We start from the raw sequence: 19,554 nt of genomic DNA, 5'->3' as shown, positions 1-19,554 counted from the left end.
CCTTCACTATTCACTATTACCATTACCTCCTGTGACGGTGACTTCTCCCATCCTTCACTACACACTATTACCATCATGTCCTGTGACTGTGACTTCTCCCATCCTACACTACACACTATTACCATCATGTCCTGTGACTGTGACTACTCCCAACCTACACTACACACTATTACCATCATGTCCTGTGACTGTGACTTCTCCCATCCTTCACTACACACTATTACCATCATGTCCTGTGACTGTGACAGTGACTACTCCCAACCTACACTACACACTATTACCATCATGTCCTGTGACTGTGACTTCTCCCATCCTTCACTACTCACTATTACCATCATGTCCTGTGACGGTGACTACTCCCATCCTTCACTACACACTATTACCAACATGTCCTGTGACTGTGACAGTGACTACTCCCAACCTACACTACACACTATTACCATCATGTCCTGTGACTGTGACTTCTCCCATCCTTCACTACTCACTATTACCATCATGTCCTGTGACGGTGACTACTCCCATCCTTCACTACACACTATTACCATCATGTCCCGTTACTGTGACTAAACCCATCCTTCACTATTCACTATTACCATCATGTCCTGTGACTGTGACGGTGACTACTCCCAACCTACACTACACACTATTACCAACATGTCCTGTGACTGTGACTGTGACTACTTCCAACCTACACTACACACTATTACCATTATGTCCTGCAACGGTGACTACTCCTATCCTTCACTACTCACTATTCTTTTCATGCCCTATGACTGTGACTACTCCCATCCTTCACTACTCACTATTCTTTTCATGCCCTGTCACTGTGACTACTCCCATCCTTCACTACTCACCATTCCTGTCACGTCCTGTGACTACTCACTATTATTATTCCATCCACTGACTGTCTGAAACTACTCACAACTTCAAAAGGAGTCCAGGCAGGGTCTTTATCAGAGTCGTAATCTTTCTCCGACTCCTCCTTGGTGATGCTCTTGATGTTTTCATCATCTGAGCTGCTACTGGATGAGTCGTCAGAATTCTCTGCAACACCAGGTTTGTAAACTTCTGCACCAGGTACAGAAATGTTGGATATAGAAACCAAGGATAAAGTAACCATTGAACTGACTAACTATCGATTTATCTTGACCTTGCTTTTCCTGTTTGCCTTACGCATTTTGGTTGCAAAGTGAAATCCTCTCTCTCTCTGTGTGTGCAAGTGCACGTGTTGCATGCGCCTACAGGTGTATGTTTGCACAAATACTGCATCAGTTACACATATGAAAGATGTCAAAAGTGTCCATAAGGGAACGTTTGTGATTTATGTCTAGAAATGGTGATGATGATTTTAAGGAGTTACCTCTTTTGTTCTGGGGAGGTTGGGGGTGTCATTGATTTTATACATGACATGTGGCCACGTCAGTTACTATGTACATAATTTTAGGGGGGTCATTCACATTGTACATACTCCTCCATACAAATCGCCAGTATCACCTTAGCCATAAATTTCGAACATTCACTAAGGCTGTTTGCTTTTATATTCAGCATCACTGTTCCTTCAACTAAATGATCAAACATGAAGGGATCATCCTGGAACACTCAACTCCTGGGATTTCTGTAGATACAAAACATGCACACTTACTCTTTTTCTTCTGCAGTGCCTTCTCCTTTGCCCTCCTTGAAATACGTTCCCTTGGTTGGATGACAGGCACTTCTTCAGCAGGTGGGAGCTCCCCATCTTGCTTGGTACCATCCACGACTTCACCACCACCCTTCCCTTTCACCTTTGATCCCCGAGGCCCTCGGGCCTTCCCTGCTTTAGCACCTCGTATACGTGGACTACGGGGGAATTTTTTCAATGATGGCACAGAAATCCTTATTGTCAAATCTTTGGATTTTTTCACTTTGTCCTTGGAGTCGTCATCACTCATTTGTGAAATCACATTTTGAACTGTCTTAGCTACACTCTCTTCACTACTATCACTGTCCGAGAAGCCGACACCTGAGAAGGAGCCTTCGTCAGATGACCCGCTGGACCTTTTGGAATCTTTCTTGGGTGGTGGTGATGGAGGCCGTGGTCTCCTTGGCTCGGGGAAGTACTTTGGCAATTGCGGTTTCTTATGTATAGTAGCACTACTGAGACTCTCTAAGGTCTCCTGCTTCTTTCCCATGAGATAGTTCAGGAAACAGTCCTGGAAGGAACTCCCAAAAGACTTCCTGACCCTTGTCTCCTCCTTCGTTTGTGAAATAGGATCACTGGCAGCAGGTGGAGGCAATGCTAGGTGAGCCAACTCTTCATCTTCATCAACCTTCGGGGTAACAATTGGCATCAATTTCTGTTCAGCTTTGGTCCTGCGCCGTCCCTTATCAGTATTATTGGGAGAACCAAACAGACTGGAAAATGTGGCCTCATCAATGGTGGATCCGGCCTGACTGACTGCATTCATGTCTATGTTGGCGAGATGGTGCTGTTCCTGGGGCATCTGAAATGTATTTCCGAACTGTGACATGTGTATGCCATTATTCATCGCATCCTGAAATGAGTTAGGATTGTTCATGTCAGGTGACATGATATTCTTGTCCATCATGGTCATGTGACCTTGCTGCTGGTAGCTCATTGGCTGGGACACAGCTTGGGGCGTGTCTGCCAGTTGATCCATGAATGGGGTATCTACAAATCCATTCATGGTGTACTGATCAGCACCTGACATGATGGCATCTGTCTCTCTGACAGCACTGAGCACAGAGCCTCTTTGGTCAATGGAAGAGTCAGAGAGGGCAGAGTGACTGGTCATACTGGAACTGTCTGTGTTTCTAACAATGTGGGAACTATCCACTGTCATCTGGTTTGGGGGTGATGGGTTGGTTAAAGGTGAGGAGTGCTGCCCACTCACTATGTTGTCACAGTATGATGGCTGGTGGTTCATGGACAGCGCTTCCTGCATTGGTGATGCTTGATGTCCGCTGTTTAGAGACGACATTGAGGAATGACGACTCAGAAGATCTTCTGACATTGTCATGGTCCGATGAGTTGTGGTCATCTGGTCCTGAATGGACTGCTGTTGTTGCTGTTGTTGTTGTTGCTGCTGCTGCTGCTGCTGCTGCTGCTGCTGCTGAACACTGACCAGACTCTCTTCCAGGGGTGACCTCTGCATGGGTTCTGATGTCTGTCCAGCAGACATTTGTCTCTGAAGACCTGGAGTCAGTGAGGAATCCACTCCCATGTCTGAGTGAAGGAAGGTCTGGCTCAACTCCGGCTGGCGACTATCAGGTCGGTAAGCTGAATGGCCCATGTCATTGTATGCTGGATGTGGCTGACGTTGCGCCTGTTGATGTTGAGCAATTTCATTGGCAAATATAGGAGGCTGATGGATCTCTCCCATAAAGGAATTATTCTCCTCGTCCTTCTTCCTTCTCACCCTTCCCCCACCACCCCTTCCTCCTCGGCTTCCTCTTCCCCCTCGCTTTGGTTTCGTTGTAGAATCAGCCATCGCCTGAATGGGTGGGGGCGCCTGCACCACGGTGGAGCTGGGCATGAGACTCTGGGGACTCCCTAGTGGCATTGCAACCTGAGGGCTGGACACAGACATGGGAATCTGCGGGCTCCCAACACTTATAGGAGACTGCTGCATTGGACTGGCAGCATTCTGAATGTTCTGCCCATTGTGGATTCCTGGTGGTGTGTGCTGCATTGTCATGTGAGATGGTAAGCTTTGGACATGGGCGGATTCTTTAGACATTCGATTCGATTTTTCAAGAGAAGCATGCAACATGCTCTCTTGATGTAGAAGAACACTTTCACGATTTAAGATATTGTCTCGACTCGTTTCTCTTTGGTGAGGCTTCTCATGGACTGGACTCTGTGCTGTGCCTAGTGCCGCCAGATCTTGCAGTGAGACAGTGGTGAATGGGTTGTCATTAGGCTGAGGTGCTTCAGACAGAGGTGTAGCTGGGCTGACAGGATCGTAGTCCATGTCCTGCTGCAACTGGGAAGAACTGTACACAGGGTTGCCTGATGGTATAGAATTGTAAGACGTGGACATGTAGGAGCTGTAAATGGGGTGAGCCTGTGAGTGGGAGGACAGGTCCTCGATCTCCGGTGGAGAAGCTGTGTAAGTGTGAGGTGTTGGAGGTGGCAGGCTGGACTTTGGGGACTGGATCGCATCTGAAATCCGCCCATAGTTACTGCTGCTTACGCTAGTGAAAGGTGACGGATCTCTTGGAGAGTGGAGGGGTTGGGGATTTTTTACTGGTCGCGTGCTTTCAGCAAATAACATGTCTGTTGTATATGGATTCCTTTGGATGGTGTTGATGCGGCTGCCCGAGCTGTGAGCTGGCGGAGGTGTCTGTTGAGGTTGAGGAAGAGACAAGCCAAAGTCGCTGGGCAGGGTGTCAGATATGTTCCCAAATGGTGTTGTTGGTGTTGGGAGGAAGTTTGATAGCCCCCAGCCCTTCGGGCTTGTCTCAGCAGTAAGACCTTGTGAAGATGCTGCAAAAGATGCTGCCAGATCCTTTGAAGATGTCAGTTCTTGTGGAGAAAACAGAGGGGCTTTGGTGTGTGCTGACAAACTAGGAGTCCCTGCTGAGTAGCGTGCAGGGGAGTAAGTGACAGGGACCTCTGTGGAGGATCTTGCCGAGCTGTCAAATGGGAAAGGATTTTGCCCCATTGACATTGGTTTGTATGTGGGCTGGCTTGAGAAGGAGGCTTGTAATGGTGCCATTGGGTCCAGGAACTGTGGCATGGTGGTGTGCAGTGGGTGGCCAGAGTAATTCATCCCGGAGAGTCCACCAAGGGACCGGGACGTCAGGTTGGCATGGGGGGACAGAGATGGTGAGAGGCCAAAACCTGAAACATACAATCAAAAGCTACAGATTTCATTGCTGTTTCTTTGAAAAACTAATCAGAATTACCTCCCTTCCTCAGCAATCAAAAATTATTCTCTAAAAGACAACTGAGAATTACCTCCCCACCCAATGACCAATCAGAATTTTTTCATCTGCCAATCAGCTGTAGAAAGTTTATCACTATGATCACTGAATAAGGCTTCATTCTATGTTTGAATAAGAACATATTTCTGCTCAAAAGAAAATCTGAATTCTAATCTTACATATACTAAGTGCCCTTTGTTGAAGGCTTGTGATTGTGGAATGCCACCAAAACTATGTCACCAAGCATGACAACATAACAGTCCATTATGAGAAGCAATAATGAGAAAGAGACCAATTCTAATCCAGTTCCCAAATGACTTGTTTGTTGTTTAATGCTACACTCACAAGTATTTCAGTCATTCACCAGGAGCAGTCCATAAATAATCATTACTCTTCACCATTCTACAAGATGATCCGCTGCTAATAACGGCAATGTATTAACTGCCTGACATAAATCGCTGTTATTGAGGAACAGATCTAGACAATCCCATGATAGATACTTATTACTAAATCCCCTCCACTGGTACAATGACACTCAGTCAACCTACTCATTAAACAGGCTGCAATGATTCACCCAGACCCCGATTCGATTCTATTTTCAATAAAGGACCTTAAGCTTGATCATTTTTTTATTCGATGTTTAATACATGGAAAAACTTCAGATTTAATTTAACTCTAAGAGTTGGCCTTTAAAGTGTGAAATCCATCATCAGCTTGGCAGTGTATACTAACACTTCTCATTGGATATTAAGCTCAGAGACAACCAATCATATTTTGCCTTTTTCAGCGGCCCAGACTGCTGAAGTCGGAGATGTTCTGGCCATGTGTAAATAATCTAAACAAGTATTCAAAATATCAAATCACAAAATGTAATTTTCTGATTAAAATTAATAATATATAGTTATCCTGACTCTTGCTTATGATGCTGTCTCCTTCTATCCAAACATAGTGGAACACTTGAATCCACTGAAGTTCCCTTCATTAAAGCAGATGTAAAATCATTACTCACCCACAAGTAGCCTCCCTTGAGCCTGTGCATTTTGGTGTGCAAATCAAATGACATGCCATGCTCTTCACTCTCTCCGAATACTTTTGCAGGGATATTTAGATTGGCATGAGAGGGGAGGACGGAGGGTTGATTTCATGAGTCAGGATAAGCATAAAATATCAATTTTAATCAGAAAATAACTAATTTTCCTCATCCTGACTCATGCTTATTATGATTGACGGAATCCGACGGAATCAGTGGTCGGTCATGTCACATCCTGGATTCTGTGGTTGTCATGTATTTCACATCCTGTAAACCTCCATGGGAACTTGAAAACATCATTGTAGATTTGCAGACCACAATTGTCTGAAAACTTTTTCGAAAAGTTTATTTATGACATCTTTCCGTGTTTTTTAGATATACTAGTGTCCTACACCTGTGTGAAGTGAAGATACAATCCCTTCTTCAGGAACAAGTATAGCATACAAACACAGGGATATAATCACTGATGCTAGCCTGTTCCGAGACGTGCGCATAGACTCGACCATTTATCATGTCTTGTACTTTGTTCCAACGATCTTCCAGGACAAATATGCGACTCTGAACTGTGTGCAGAATCGTATCCCTAAAAATTGCAGATCCTGCGATGGTTCTAGCTCCGACTTGAGTAGGTTTACAAGCCATCCAAACTGCACTCATAGATGAATGGTGAAAGCTAGTTGTCGTCTTGACTTGACTGGATCTTGATGTATTTGAATCCCATCATCTAGGTAGAAAGCATTGCGTTGACCTCATTGATGTTGATACTACATGATAGGTTTGGTCAGTTGAGTGAACAACCAGGGGGACGATGATATTCCAAATGGTAGGACGCTCCACTAATAGCGAGGTAATCTGCAGGACATACCAGTCATCGGAACTGAGGAAGATGTATCATCTTGAACTTTACGGGCTTGACAAAATACTCCATGTTGACTTTCTTCATATTGTATATGAGGTGAAACTTTTCTCAGGAGTTTTTCTTAGGAACTAAGAAAATTGGGGAATAAAATCCTCATGTGAGGTGAGTTTGGTCCAACTCCTCGACGGCATTTTTTGCAAGTACAGTTGTGATGGCGTCGTCCAGTTTTTCTATCTGGTCGGTTGTATAGTTTAACACCATCGGATCTCTTGTCATTGGTGGAGTGGCTCCTAACTCCATCTTGTATCCTCTGCGCAGAACTCTGTGCTGTAGTATCATCAAATTTTCCCAGTAAAGTTGGACATGTCCACCCACTGTCGATGGTTCTGTTGGAAAAACTGGGGATGGAAGGTGCCAGTTGCTCTGAATCTGACTTTCAGCTTTTGGAACCCTTGGCACCTTTAGGGGAACATCCCCATCCCGGGGTGGTCCTGCTATTCCCTTAAGAGCGACAAAGGTAGAAAGCTTCTTTTCCTTGGCCTCCTGTACCCGGGAAAACTTAGATTTAGCTAAGTAACATTTAGACATTAGACATATCATGTTGGCGAATGTGTTAATAGATTTAATCATCATTACTTCAAGGGACTCTTAAGAAACATTCCTGGCAACTTCGCCTATGCCACCCCCAAATAAAGTTGAGGAGTTCTAAGAAAAGGCTTTGTATAGTTTTCACTCCAAGCACATGCCGACAGTAATCCCTGCTTCCTCAAAAGAGTTCATCCAGCAGAAGTCAAAGCCAAGTTTTCTGAGATAAATATCTGGTCTTCGTTTTGATCATGTGATGTTCCTCGGAGGTTGAGTCCTTGAATTGTGAGATCAGGGTTTCGCTGATGGCTCTGGATCATGCAAGTCCGTAAAATGAACATCAGGTAGTTGTAGCCAACTGCACCATCTTCTTATCCTGAACACTATAAGTCCTACTGCAAGACTCTGACATAAGCTTGTAATCTTTGTCTATGTCAAAATGCTTGGTCAACGGTTCCATGTGCTGCAGAGGTTGAACATTGGTATATGCTGACCCTGATATTTAGCTGCTTTATCAAATGCCACACATAGATTCTCCGGAACCCTAGATATAGATTCAATTGGTGGAATGGTGAGTGTATCAAAAACGTCGTCAATCATCTTGTAAGTATGTGTGTCATTGGATTCTTTGGAAGATGATTCTAATTCCAAACCATCAGCAATCCAAGATGTTACTTCTGCATCTGGAAAAATCTCCATCCTCATAATGGTAGGAGTCCATGTGCGCAGGGCTGCGCGCAGGTGAGCGCTCCTAATAACCATCTCTAGGAGAGTCCATATGCCTTCGCACTGGTGAATCACACAGTGAGTAGTCTAGGCGATGATTCCTGCACACAGAGTTATGATGATCCTCTAAGTCCGATGCCAATGACCCACGTTTACAGTGACTTGTACAATGTCTACATGGAAAGAATGTAAACTTCTGATGTCTTGCGATGCAGACTTGAACTGGATACTTGTATGTAGGTTACTACACATCATCTTTATCATCTTGACGGCGAGCTTCTGATTGGCTGTCCGTAGCATCTTCATCAGAAACTCATGACTACTGCAATCTTGGTCCAGTTGCTCTGACATACTTGTAGAACTGCTACGCAGGGTTCAGACATCAGAGTGGACGACTGTGGGGCTCTTTCCTTCCACGACACATTCCTCCATCATGGACATCATCTTCTCTGTAAACTGCTGTATGAACAGACCCAGGTCGAAGCTGTGCTGAACTGTGTGGTTCAGACGAAGGGGATGACAAACCTCATGCCTGTGATGGCTGTAGGGTTGGACTTGGTGATGTGATGGCTGTAGGTCAACTGAAGACTTGAACCTCTGGCAGGAGGATCGGGGGAGGGGTTCGTCAAAAACATCTGCTTCATGTGACAGGGGTATCTCCAAAGAGAAGGATATCAAATTCTGTGAAAAACTTGATGAAGTCTTTGAAGCTGATAATTTCTTTTACCCAAGTCAACAGACTGTTACTAGTGCTTTTATAAGTATTTTTACTCGACATCACTAGGTTATGCCTTCTATTATAATCCTTTGCAAGACTAAGAACAGCAAATATATAACTGCCAAAGAGTTGAATAGTTCAGTTTTGACAAAGGATACAATGTGAGCTGAAGGAACAAATGTCAGTGCAAGAAGGACAACATAAATGAGTATCAACTGCCGAGAACGGATATTTGCAACACAAACAAGTTTTCATCAAATGTTACGAAACATACAAGGAAGAATACAAGTTAAAAAGGCAAACAAATTATGTAGAACCTCGTAATAATTTTGTTACATGATGTAAATATATGGATCCAAAACCAAACGCAGCTGTAATTTAGCTGATTATAAGGCTGAAACTAGTATCAGTACCCCGGTACTCGCATGTCTGTCCTCTAGGGCGAATAAGGAGAGAGTGAAGAGCATGCCATGTCATGTGACTGATTTGCACATCAAAGGTACAGGCTTAAGGGAGGCTACTCGTGGGTGAGTAATGATATTACATCTGCTTTAATGAAGGGAATTTCAAGGGACTGAAGTGCTCCACTATGTTCAGACAGGAGGAGACAAGCATAATAAGCATTAGTCAGGATAAGGAAAAAATAGGGATAATGGTTATCGAAAATCGAAACAAAGACGTCAGATTCGATGAAAGGAACTGAATCATTGCAGCCCTACCACTGAAGACTACACTATTCCTACCCTGAGTCCCAATGTGGTCTTGAAATGAACCCACCTGAACTAAGCGTGGCCTGGTCTAGGAGGGGGAAGTCTAGCCTGTTGATGCCACCATGGCTTGCAGGGAGGCTCCCCGAGCCTATCCTGCTGTAGGCCTGGTTGTAGTTCCAAGGGTTGGGGTCCATTGTGGGCACTGCTAGCTCAGCTGCTGAAGCAGGCTTCAATGTTGTGATACTGGTGTGATTCTCACTTCATCAAGGTAGGGCTGAATGTACCAACAGAAGCTGACAATTCACTGCCTGCACCTGCAACACAAACATAACAACAGTCAGTTTGGGGGCGGTGGGATAGCCTAGTGGTTAAAGCGTTTGCTTGTCACACCAAAGACCCTGGTTCAATTAACCACATGGGCAAAATGTGTTTAACCCATTTCTGGTGTCTCCCAATGTGATATTGCTGGACTACTGCTAAAAGTGGCATAAAACTATACTCACTCGGTTTGGTTTAATGCTGTTTTATACAGAATTTGCCTTTCTCAGATGACAAAAAATTACAAACTGAACATTAACTTTTGGGTTTAGTTTATGTTGCACACAGCAACATGTAATTTTCTGAATAAAATTGATATTTTATACTTATCCGGACTCATGACGAAAGCAGTTAAGCACGAGTCAGGATAAGGAAAAATATTCAAGTTATATATATGGCGGTGGTCTGTAAATAATTGAGCTACTTTCATGCACTATACCAACTATGTCAAAAATGATGAAAAATTTTATTAGGCAGTGTTTGTCCTGACGCAGTAAACCTGTGTATTTGACACACTAATTATCTCAATATGCAGCGAATTTACAGTCCGTTTGGCTCAAAAGCAGACCGATGGATTGCAATGCAACTCAAAAGCTAATAAGAATAACATACTCAATAAAACGCTGATCATAATCAAAACACCGTACCAACTCTGAGGTTTTTGCAGAATTTTGTACTAATAATAAAAAAGTAGTTTAACAAACTATCATAAAAATATTGACACAGTTCAAAGTTTATTACGAGGGAAGAGTGCAGGGAAAGGCACAGCCACGTGTTCGAGAAGCATGTGCACAAGTGCTGAAAAAGTTATTTAATCATTAACCTGGGCTGGGCTGTATCCATGCTTTCTCGCACACCTGGCTGTCCCTTTCTCTGCACTCCTCCCTCATAACAAATAGTGAACTGTGTCAGTATATTTTTAATGATAGTTTGTTAAACAACTTTTTTATTTCAAGGAAAAATATTCTACAAAAACTAACAGAGTTGGTATGATGTTCTGATTATGATCAGCATTTCACTGAGTATGTTATTGGTAGCAGTATTCAGACTATAGAAGCTTGCGTCATTATTGATGCAATGTTGCTGGGCCCTTAGTTCAGATAATCCAAACTTATATATTGGAATAAACCTGTAGAGTTTTCTGATTCTTTGAAAAGAGTCCTCCTTAAGGTACTCATAAGCATTACAACGGTCATTTTAAAATTCTTAAGACAGTTGACGTTTTTTTGTTTTGTGAGACCACCCAGGCACCCCACTGCCCCTCAGCTAAGAGCAGGTAACTCTAAGCATGAACCTCATACCTCACTTTCCATACTGAATCAACACAGACAGAATGAGCGGAGGTGGGCGTTCCTACCCCAAGGAGGACTCTTTTTAATTTTCAAAGAATCAGAAACATCTGCAGGTTTGTTTGATTCTTTTGCAAAAGACATTCTCCTTGGGGTGCTTACAAGAATGACACAGACTCCCAAAGACAAAGAGTCGGTAGCAGTATTCTGTTTGGAAACAACATCAATAAAAGAAATCCATGAATGAGATGAAAGTAGAAAAAACACACTCACTGAGTGCGGGGATGAGGCTAAGGTGGGAATAGCGAGCCAATGACCCAGGACTCGAGCTAATTACTGCTAACTAATGCTCGACTGCACCCTTCCTGTTAGGAAGAAAGTTTTACCGGGACCTCGATAAAAACCCCAGAAATTATTAGCCTCAATAAAAACTTTCTCAGGAAATCAAACTGGAAAAAAGCACCATTGTATGAGTGAAGAAACAGGAAAAAACACCCCTTCCAAAGGCTTCAGGTGCAAGGAGGGTATATGTAAATCAACATCACCCAATGTGCTGATTAAGACCCCCCAATCCCCAAACCTTGGGAAGAGAGAAAAAGTGAGAATGTACAAAAATCCCCTGTATAGGGAAAAACGTCAGCAATGGCAAATGAAGGCTTTCTCCCAGCTCCAAGGAATGACAGAACTTCACTGAGTAATGCTGCTGTATATTACCAACAAAGCAGCGTTAACCCTACTAAGGCTGCCTTCAACTCCTCTGAGGTAGGTAAACCTTAGCATGGTGACCAAACAATTATGGAAACAAGCCAAAGAGTTAACGTCTGCTTGCTAGGAGACAGCCCAGTCTTCCTGCCACCTGTACGGATCCCGCTTGTTTGGATCGGCAATGATAGTAACTCGCATGGGAGAGCAATCTTAGGATCAGTCCCTGGTGTGAGAGTGAGTGAGTGGGTGAGTGAGATCAGTTTTACACCACTCTCAGCAATATTTCAGCTATATGACAGCGATCTGTAAATAATCGAGTCTGGGCCAGACAATCCAGTGATCAACAACATGAGCATTGATCTGTGCAATTGGGAACCGATGATGTGCCAATTAAGTCAGCGAGCCTGACCACCCAATCCCATTAGTCGCCTCTTACGACAAGCATAGTCGCCTTTTACAGCAAGTATACGTAGCTAAAGGCCTGTTCTACCTCAGACCGGTGTGGAAGGCTGGGAAAGCGGCTGAAGTTTGATATGAACAGTAACACGGAAGGCAATATTATGATCAGTATAAAATACACTCCGTGTTGGGTCGGTGGGTATCGCATAAATGTCCCTGACCCTTTGACCAAAGTTCACCGCCACACGTAAACCGTCTTACACGACAACAAGTGAAGTGAGAGAGATGATATCCTCGAAACAACAGGGCCAGACAGCCATTTGAGAGTTATTGGCAATTCCAAGGTGGACTGGGTTGCCACCGAGGTAGCCTAACCCTGTACATGCCAGCTACAAAGCTCTGTATAAGAATGTGCTACATAGGCAGAGCACCATCGCATGAGGCCTCTTGCTGGAAGTATGCTTCCCCCACGGAGGTGAACAGTTATGTTACAGTTCAGGTATCCTACGTGGACAACACCTGTTGCAACACAGCCATGATTCTACCTCTCAGTTGCCTCAGGGACAAAACTACTCTGTATAGTTCAAAGTAGTGCAAAGAGACGTACCTCAAAACGACTCAACTTGTCCACAATGTAGGATCCTGATAAATCAAGGTACCTCAAGCACTCAGACAGACCTGTGTCAAGATCGTTTAGTTGGGAGTCAAAATCGGCTTTCAAATGACTTGTAGAAATAACGATAAAGAACTGGTGTGCGTTTTGAGTGGTGATCGACAGGTCAATAACCCATGATTATGTTTAGATGAAGTTTTAATCGATTGCATGCGATGTCAGCGCAGCGATCGGCAGACCAGGCGGGTGGGGTACACTGAAGTGTCCGGCACTGTCAAGATATATTGCACTGTGAAGCATTTCAAGTCGGGGTCATCTAAAAATTTCTATTTTTCCTTTTCAAAAAATTATTTAATCCTTGAATGACATCGGGGCCTGTGCTTGAACCCTGGTCCCCAAACACTTGGGAGTAGCCTGAAATAGCAGGCTTCCCCTGGTGCACATGGGTAGATCTAGGTGCATATAGGGGAGCAGTAGCAGAGGCGCAAAATCCCCGGCAAAAGAAAAGAGCACAACCTTGCTACACTGAGCCACGTTGTGTGTAAAAGTATGGAATGTGTACATGTGTAACATAACACAAACTAACGTAACGGGAAAATATTGACGCAAGGCTGTATTATAAACATCCTTGATAGTTGTAAGCACCCTCGGCTAACACCGGAGGCACACTTTATGACTCATCCTGTGGCAGTAGTGTGGCACTGCATGATGCACAGGGCTTAAACTGCAACTCATGGGACCACATCAGAGTTACTGAAGCAGCAAACACATTACAGCAATAACAGCAATAGATACAACGCATGGCGATATTTAAATACTACAAGCTACAGCCATTTAAATACTACTGCAGTAAACATTAACTGCAAAGCAGAAAAAAAGTGTAGCTGTATCTGCGTGTATGTACTAGTGAGTAAAGTTGAGTGATTTGAAACGAACAAGCTATCATTCAATGACTTTGGATAAAATGGCTGAAAAGAGAGAGAATTTAGGCAAGCCTATCATATAATATACAAACATATAATATGAGCTCTCTACTACCTGCTCCAAAAACATGCAGCAAAGAAACCACAGTGGCACAGTCCACCATTTTGCCTGCCACAAGGCTGGAAAACAGAGTACCCACAGAAAAGTTACAACAGAAGATGAATGACAATATCAATATATGAAGTCCATCTGATGCCTGTGAGTGAAAAAAGGGACCATACATACAGATTAAGATTCTTTTACACTCATCGTATCTGTAGGAATGCATACTAAAAATAAACACCACCCATGTCCATTCAACAGAATGACAGCATCAAAGTGAGGTACGAGGTTCATGATTAGAGTTACCTGTTCTTGGCTGGGGGGGGGGCCAGTGGGCTCTGTAGCGGTGGTCTCACAAGACAAAAACAAGTTTTCTGTTTTGTAATTATTTTATTGAAAAAATATGGTTACAACTGTCGTAGGATTTTAAAATGGGCATTTTAATGCTTGTAAGTACCCTAGGGGGGGCCTCTTTTAAAAAAGAATTGCTATTGTTTTAAACCACTTAGTTTGTTTGCCAGTAAAATGTTCAGAGCTGCTAAAATACCTGGCCTGCCTTACCCTGTTGTTTTTGTCTTTATAAAACAATCACAGCTGAATAAGGTTTCAAACTGAAGTCAACTCCTAAAAACATGACCATGACTCCTTTTCATGACACCATGGAGTCATGATGACTATAAATAAATATTTATGCCAAGGGCAAACACTAATTAGCCACCCTCTTTACAGATAAGATTGGTAACACACACTACTGACTGTTAATCTTTGCCTTACATTAAGGGGAGAAACAATAAAATCTGTCATAGATACTAAATTAGATACACATGAGTTGAGTTTTTGTGCCGCTTTCAGCAATATTCCAGCAATATGAAACACATGACTTTGGCGTGATGTAACCCCAACACCCCCTAGATACACATGAATCACTGTAATGAAAACAGGAAGTAACAACGAATTAGCTTGCTTGGTTTACTCCCAATTCTAGAGAGAAGGAAGTCAAATACAGTGAGGTAAGGTTACTGTACATGTACTGATCAAAATGGGTGTTCTGTACCTCATTGCAAATTCTGTCTTTGCTGCAGTTTCTTGAGAAATGTAACCATAAATACTGACTGTAGACCAAAGATTACACACTTGTATTAGGGCTGCAACAAAACACCATGGTATTTTGATTTCGGTTTGGTACACTGAAATTCAATTTGAAAACATGGTATGTTTGGTTTTCATGCTGAAACAGTATATTGCACACCTTACGCACATTACTTTCAGAATCTGACCACACATATTCCATGTCATTCAATTATAGATGACATCTTCATACAGCTACCGTTTCTGACATTTCTTTGACTGCTAATGTCAATACTCATGTTAATTCACTGGGATGAGCGAGATCGTGTAAAGGCACTTTCATTTCGGTCCCAATTCCAAGACAATTTCTTCTCAAAGCTTTAAGCAAACTGACAGTGCCTTTCCACAAAAAAGGTTATCCCATCAAATTTTATAGTTAATGAACCAAACTGAATCATATCAAACCAAGAGCTGTGTACTGTGATACATACCAAACAGAGGTATGGTGAACTATTGCACCCTAACATAAATAGCATTAAATATGTTCTTTTCATTCGGTCTAAAAAAAAAGAGCAAAAAAGTCCTATCAGACACTATGGCCAAGGCTTTTCAAGACAGAACAGATCAAAATCAGTTGATCATACACTAGCAAACAAACATTTAGGACATGCAGCTTATATACAACCCCCAACAGCAATTGCGTAAGGGAAAGTGTAACTGTAAAAAGATATCCTCAGATTATAAACATACAAACAAAAATGTTAAAGTGAATATGTTGTGAACAACGAAATGGTTTTGAATTTGAGTGGCACATGAGAGAAATGCATTGACAACTTCTTGAATAGAAGGCTGACAGTTAGAAGGGAGTTCTAATATTGTGCAAATACACAAAATAAATAACCTTTAACCATTACTTTCAAAATGTAATTTTGTATGCATATCCTGGCTCATAATCCAATATCATAACAATACTATGATTCAAAAATACCCTTTCTTGTACATATATCAAATCTATTTATTTGGCAAAATACCATTTTTACAAAAATGTATTTACTTTTACACACCAAAACTCCAATGAATACAGTACAAAAGGGCTCTATCTCCCTTACAAGTTTGTATGTATAGCACACTGTCATATGACATATGACAGGCAGTGAATGAACAAATGAAATTTTGAAGTAATCTAAACAGTATTTTACGCAAGATAAGCCAAACATAAATATCCGCTAATTGGAGTTATACTTCTAACCAGACTAGCCCCAGAGGAGTAAAATCATACTCAATACACACCCCCACCCCTCCACCCAAAAAAACGACAACAATAGCAACAAAAATACAAACCATCAATACCCTAAATGAATGATAACATCTAAGTACATAGGCCTACACAATTGTCCGAATGTACTGAACCAGAAAGACGCTCTTTCTCATTTGAATTTTGCTCGGTACATACAGAAAATAATTTCTAAAATGAAACAATCCACATCAGTCAAGTTTAATGATTCAAAGAAACCTTTCATGATCATATGCTTCCTTGAGTGAGATTAATTCCTGACAATCTAGCTTTATTGGTTGTTCCTTCATGTTAAGGTTTTTTCTACTCCAAGATTAATGTGGCTAACACTAAAAGACTAACTATACTACAGTCGAATTGGGTTGCAGAGCAGAAGGCACCTAATAAAATACCCCCTCCAATTTCACAGTGAAGAACAAACACGTCAGCATTGGTTGATAATGATACCAATACAACTCAGATGTATATTGAGCACTTACACGACCAAACGTTCTCATAATGCATACAATGCATGATTCATTTTTCTGGCTTGGTAACTTTCCCTAACAAATAGTAACATGCATTTCTAGTCCAGGATATCAAAAAAAAATAGGGGAAAATGGGATCCAAACATGTTTATCAGTTGATGTTATTATGATCTCAAAATGGATGAAAATTTACCATGTGTTAGAATATGTGGTCCAAATATGTCACACATCAGTTGTAAACCATTTTGACTCTCATTAGTTGATCACCCCTGAGCCATTACAAGTGAAATCTGTTCTGATCATTTTGCTACCACTGATAGTTTCCCTGCATTTTGTCAGAGGATTTCAGACAAGCACCTAGGTTTTCTTAACGCCTAAATAATTTCGTTACAGTTGTAATAGGTGCACAAGAACAACCACATACCGTAACTGAGAATTCGCCGGTATCAACTGTATACATGATAAATTAATGCTCCACCAACCTCATGCAACTATCAAAACAATTCGTCATCAGCAAATTTGTTTACGAGACACTCGGTTGTCTCCCGTTCGAAGCTACTTTGCAATAGGTTGTTGCGGGAACCTTGAGGAATAATGAAGTCAAACAAAGGACACTACACCCTAAAAATAATGCATAGTTTGTGGCACATTGATAATATAACAACCAACTCAAGTTATGAAGTTCTTGAACAACTCACCGCCATCTTGTAAAATTTTTAGCGATAAGATGATAGCAACATGACGACTGTTTATCTAAGTAACAACAGGTGCCCGTCACAGACAGTAAACCCAGTGTCGAATTTCATATTCAGATATAAATAATGTATGCCTGTATATGTATGTAAAACATTACAAATATTTGAAGTATTGAGAGATCTACACCTGCAAGAGCTTTCTTTGTTGTTCAGATTGTTTGTTACGTGAAAGAAAAAGACGAAATAATTAACAAGACACTTGTTCAGATCTTTGAACGGTATCTAGAGAAGGCATTCATCCATATAATTGTCATCTCCATTTAGAAGTGTAATGCATAAGGAAAACAAGATTTGTGGATGCCAACATCTTTATAGTGAATAACACGACGCTTCGGAGCGTATGTTTGCTCCTCCATCAAATTTCTTTGAATCAACTGAAACCTACAAAAACAAAAATAAACAATTTCCAAATAAGACAGCGGTCTTCGCCATCTAATTGTATGACTCGCATGAAATATACCTTTTGCAGATTTAAAGATATAGGACTCCGAAGTAAAAAAAACTTTTCCATATCTTTAACGTATGTTATGAAATGCAATCAGAATTAATTTTTTTTAATGACGAGATAATCCACTGAGCATATTTTGGATATTTAGATACTTAAATCAGATGACGTTCTTGTTTGCAGGAACTCAAGAAATTTGGCATATTAAAACACAAGTAACTTGAAGCGCAACAATTGTTAATCTTGTCACAGTGCTGGGTATTATTTCAATTGTGTATAGGTATCAGTAAACTACTAAAACTACAAGTACAAACAATGGATCCGCTAATATCTCCATTATACTTCTTGAATTGGTTGCGCATTTTTCTTTCATGAGTTTTAAAAGGAAGGGTAGACTTGCCATCACAGTCTATTACCTTCGCAGCCATTGTTTATTTTGTGCGAGCAGAGACCACATAATATATCATATGGTCTCTGGTGCGAGGCATCACATTGGATAACTGTCTTTTGTTACCCGGTTTTACCAGATTTGATGGGATGATCTACTTGAAACATTGCCCTGAAGGAAACGTTTTGTTGTTATTACAGCCTCATGCAGAGAAAATGAACCCCCAAACGGCAACAAATATGATTTTGCATACTGATTGTTTTTTCAAACAACTGTCACACCAGAGAGGTGTGTAATATGAATCTTCCTCCACATTGTGGTGCAAGATGGCGATTTGTGGTCATACATTCGAAATAATCCCAGGAACGCCCGATTGCCCGGGGATACAGCGTGTAGATGGGTAGACCAAAGTTTCGTGACTGACACCCATGGAACAATAAATTAGAGAGAATTGAACTGGGACAGACCACATGACACAGTTATCAATTATTGATAATCTATATCCATAGTAGCTTATTGGGAAAGGGAGAAGCAATAATCCATATTAATTCATTACAGATTTGTGTGACTTGAAACTTGAGTACTTTTTCTGCAAACCGTCGGATCATGGTCTTTTTCTCAACATTCACTGGAACAGTTTTCTCTTTATCTTTAATCCCCAGCCAAGCAGTGTTTGCTTCATGAAAGTAATTTTACAACATCTCAACAACAGGATATCCTGTCTATAAGTTAGAATTCTCACTTCAGGGCTTTGATTTTAAAATTATAACGGTATGTTTGGCACGTCAGTCAGAAGCCGTTAACAACTAACAGTAGTCATCAAGGAAAGAGTTTACTGCTTTCTCCCAGAATGCAATGCTGTCTCGTCAAGCGATACGAGATCGACCATACATGCGCCGATGGAAAATGCTGAAAGTGTTTCCTGATTTAGGAAACAAATGAAGCAGTATATTCGACGAATGCATACCATTCTGAGTCCATAGGATATTAATATTCCTATATATCTACTCTGCAAAGCCTCCAATCACCGGGAAAATGGAAACCGAGGCAGACGTCTCGGACCCAGCGGTGAAAAATGAACTGATTTCCGACGAAGCCGAAGCTGCCACGGACGAGGTTGACTCGCCAACAGAGACACAAGTATCAGATGAACAAGTATCGTCTGAAGTCGCAGAAATGCCTTACGAAGGACCAACTTATAGTTTAGAGGACCTGAATGGTAAGTTTTAA

At 41.8% G+C, this 19,554-nt stretch overlaps 2 protein-coding genes across 2 annotated transcripts in view; one reads left to right on the top strand and one right to left on the bottom strand.

Annotated features, from left to right (window-relative positions):
- LOC137261818 (glutamine and serine-rich protein 1-like) overlaps positions 1 to 17,468 on the bottom strand; it is a 34,909-nt gene extending 17,441 nt beyond the window's left edge. Inside the window, exons 1-4 of the mRNA XM_067799603.1 lie at positions 17,435 to 17,468; positions 9,625 to 9,871; positions 1,643 to 4,846; positions 923 to 1,044 (exon numbers count right to left, since the gene is read on the bottom strand). Of these exons, the coding sequence (XP_067655704.1) occupies positions 923 to 1,044; positions 1,643 to 4,846; positions 9,625 to 9,751 (3,453 nt within the window). The 5' untranslated portion in view covers positions 9,752 to 9,871; positions 17,435 to 17,468. The remainder of the gene's footprint in view (positions 1 to 922; positions 1,045 to 1,642; positions 4,847 to 9,624; positions 9,872 to 17,434) is intronic.
- A 1,684-nt stretch (positions 17,469 to 19,152) lies between these two features.
- Positions 19,153 to 19,554, top strand: part of LOC137260914 (titin-like) — a 41,980-nt gene continuing 41,578 nt past the window's right edge. Inside the window, exon 1 of the mRNA XM_067798450.1 lies at positions 19,153 to 19,543. Within this exon, the coding sequence (XP_067654551.1) occupies positions 19,360 to 19,543 (184 nt within the window). The 5' untranslated portion in view covers positions 19,153 to 19,359. The remainder of the gene's footprint in view (positions 19,544 to 19,554) is intronic.

Source organism: Haliotis asinina, chromosome 14, assembly GCF_037392515.1.
Source record: "Haliotis asinina isolate JCU_RB_2024 chromosome 14, JCU_Hal_asi_v2, whole genome shotgun sequence".
In the NCBI taxonomy this organism is placed as follows: Eukaryota; Metazoa; Mollusca; class Gastropoda; order Lepetellida; family Haliotidae; genus Haliotis; species Haliotis asinina.
Note: the sequence above shows the minus strand (reverse complement) of the source record. Positions and strands in the feature narration are given on the sequence as shown.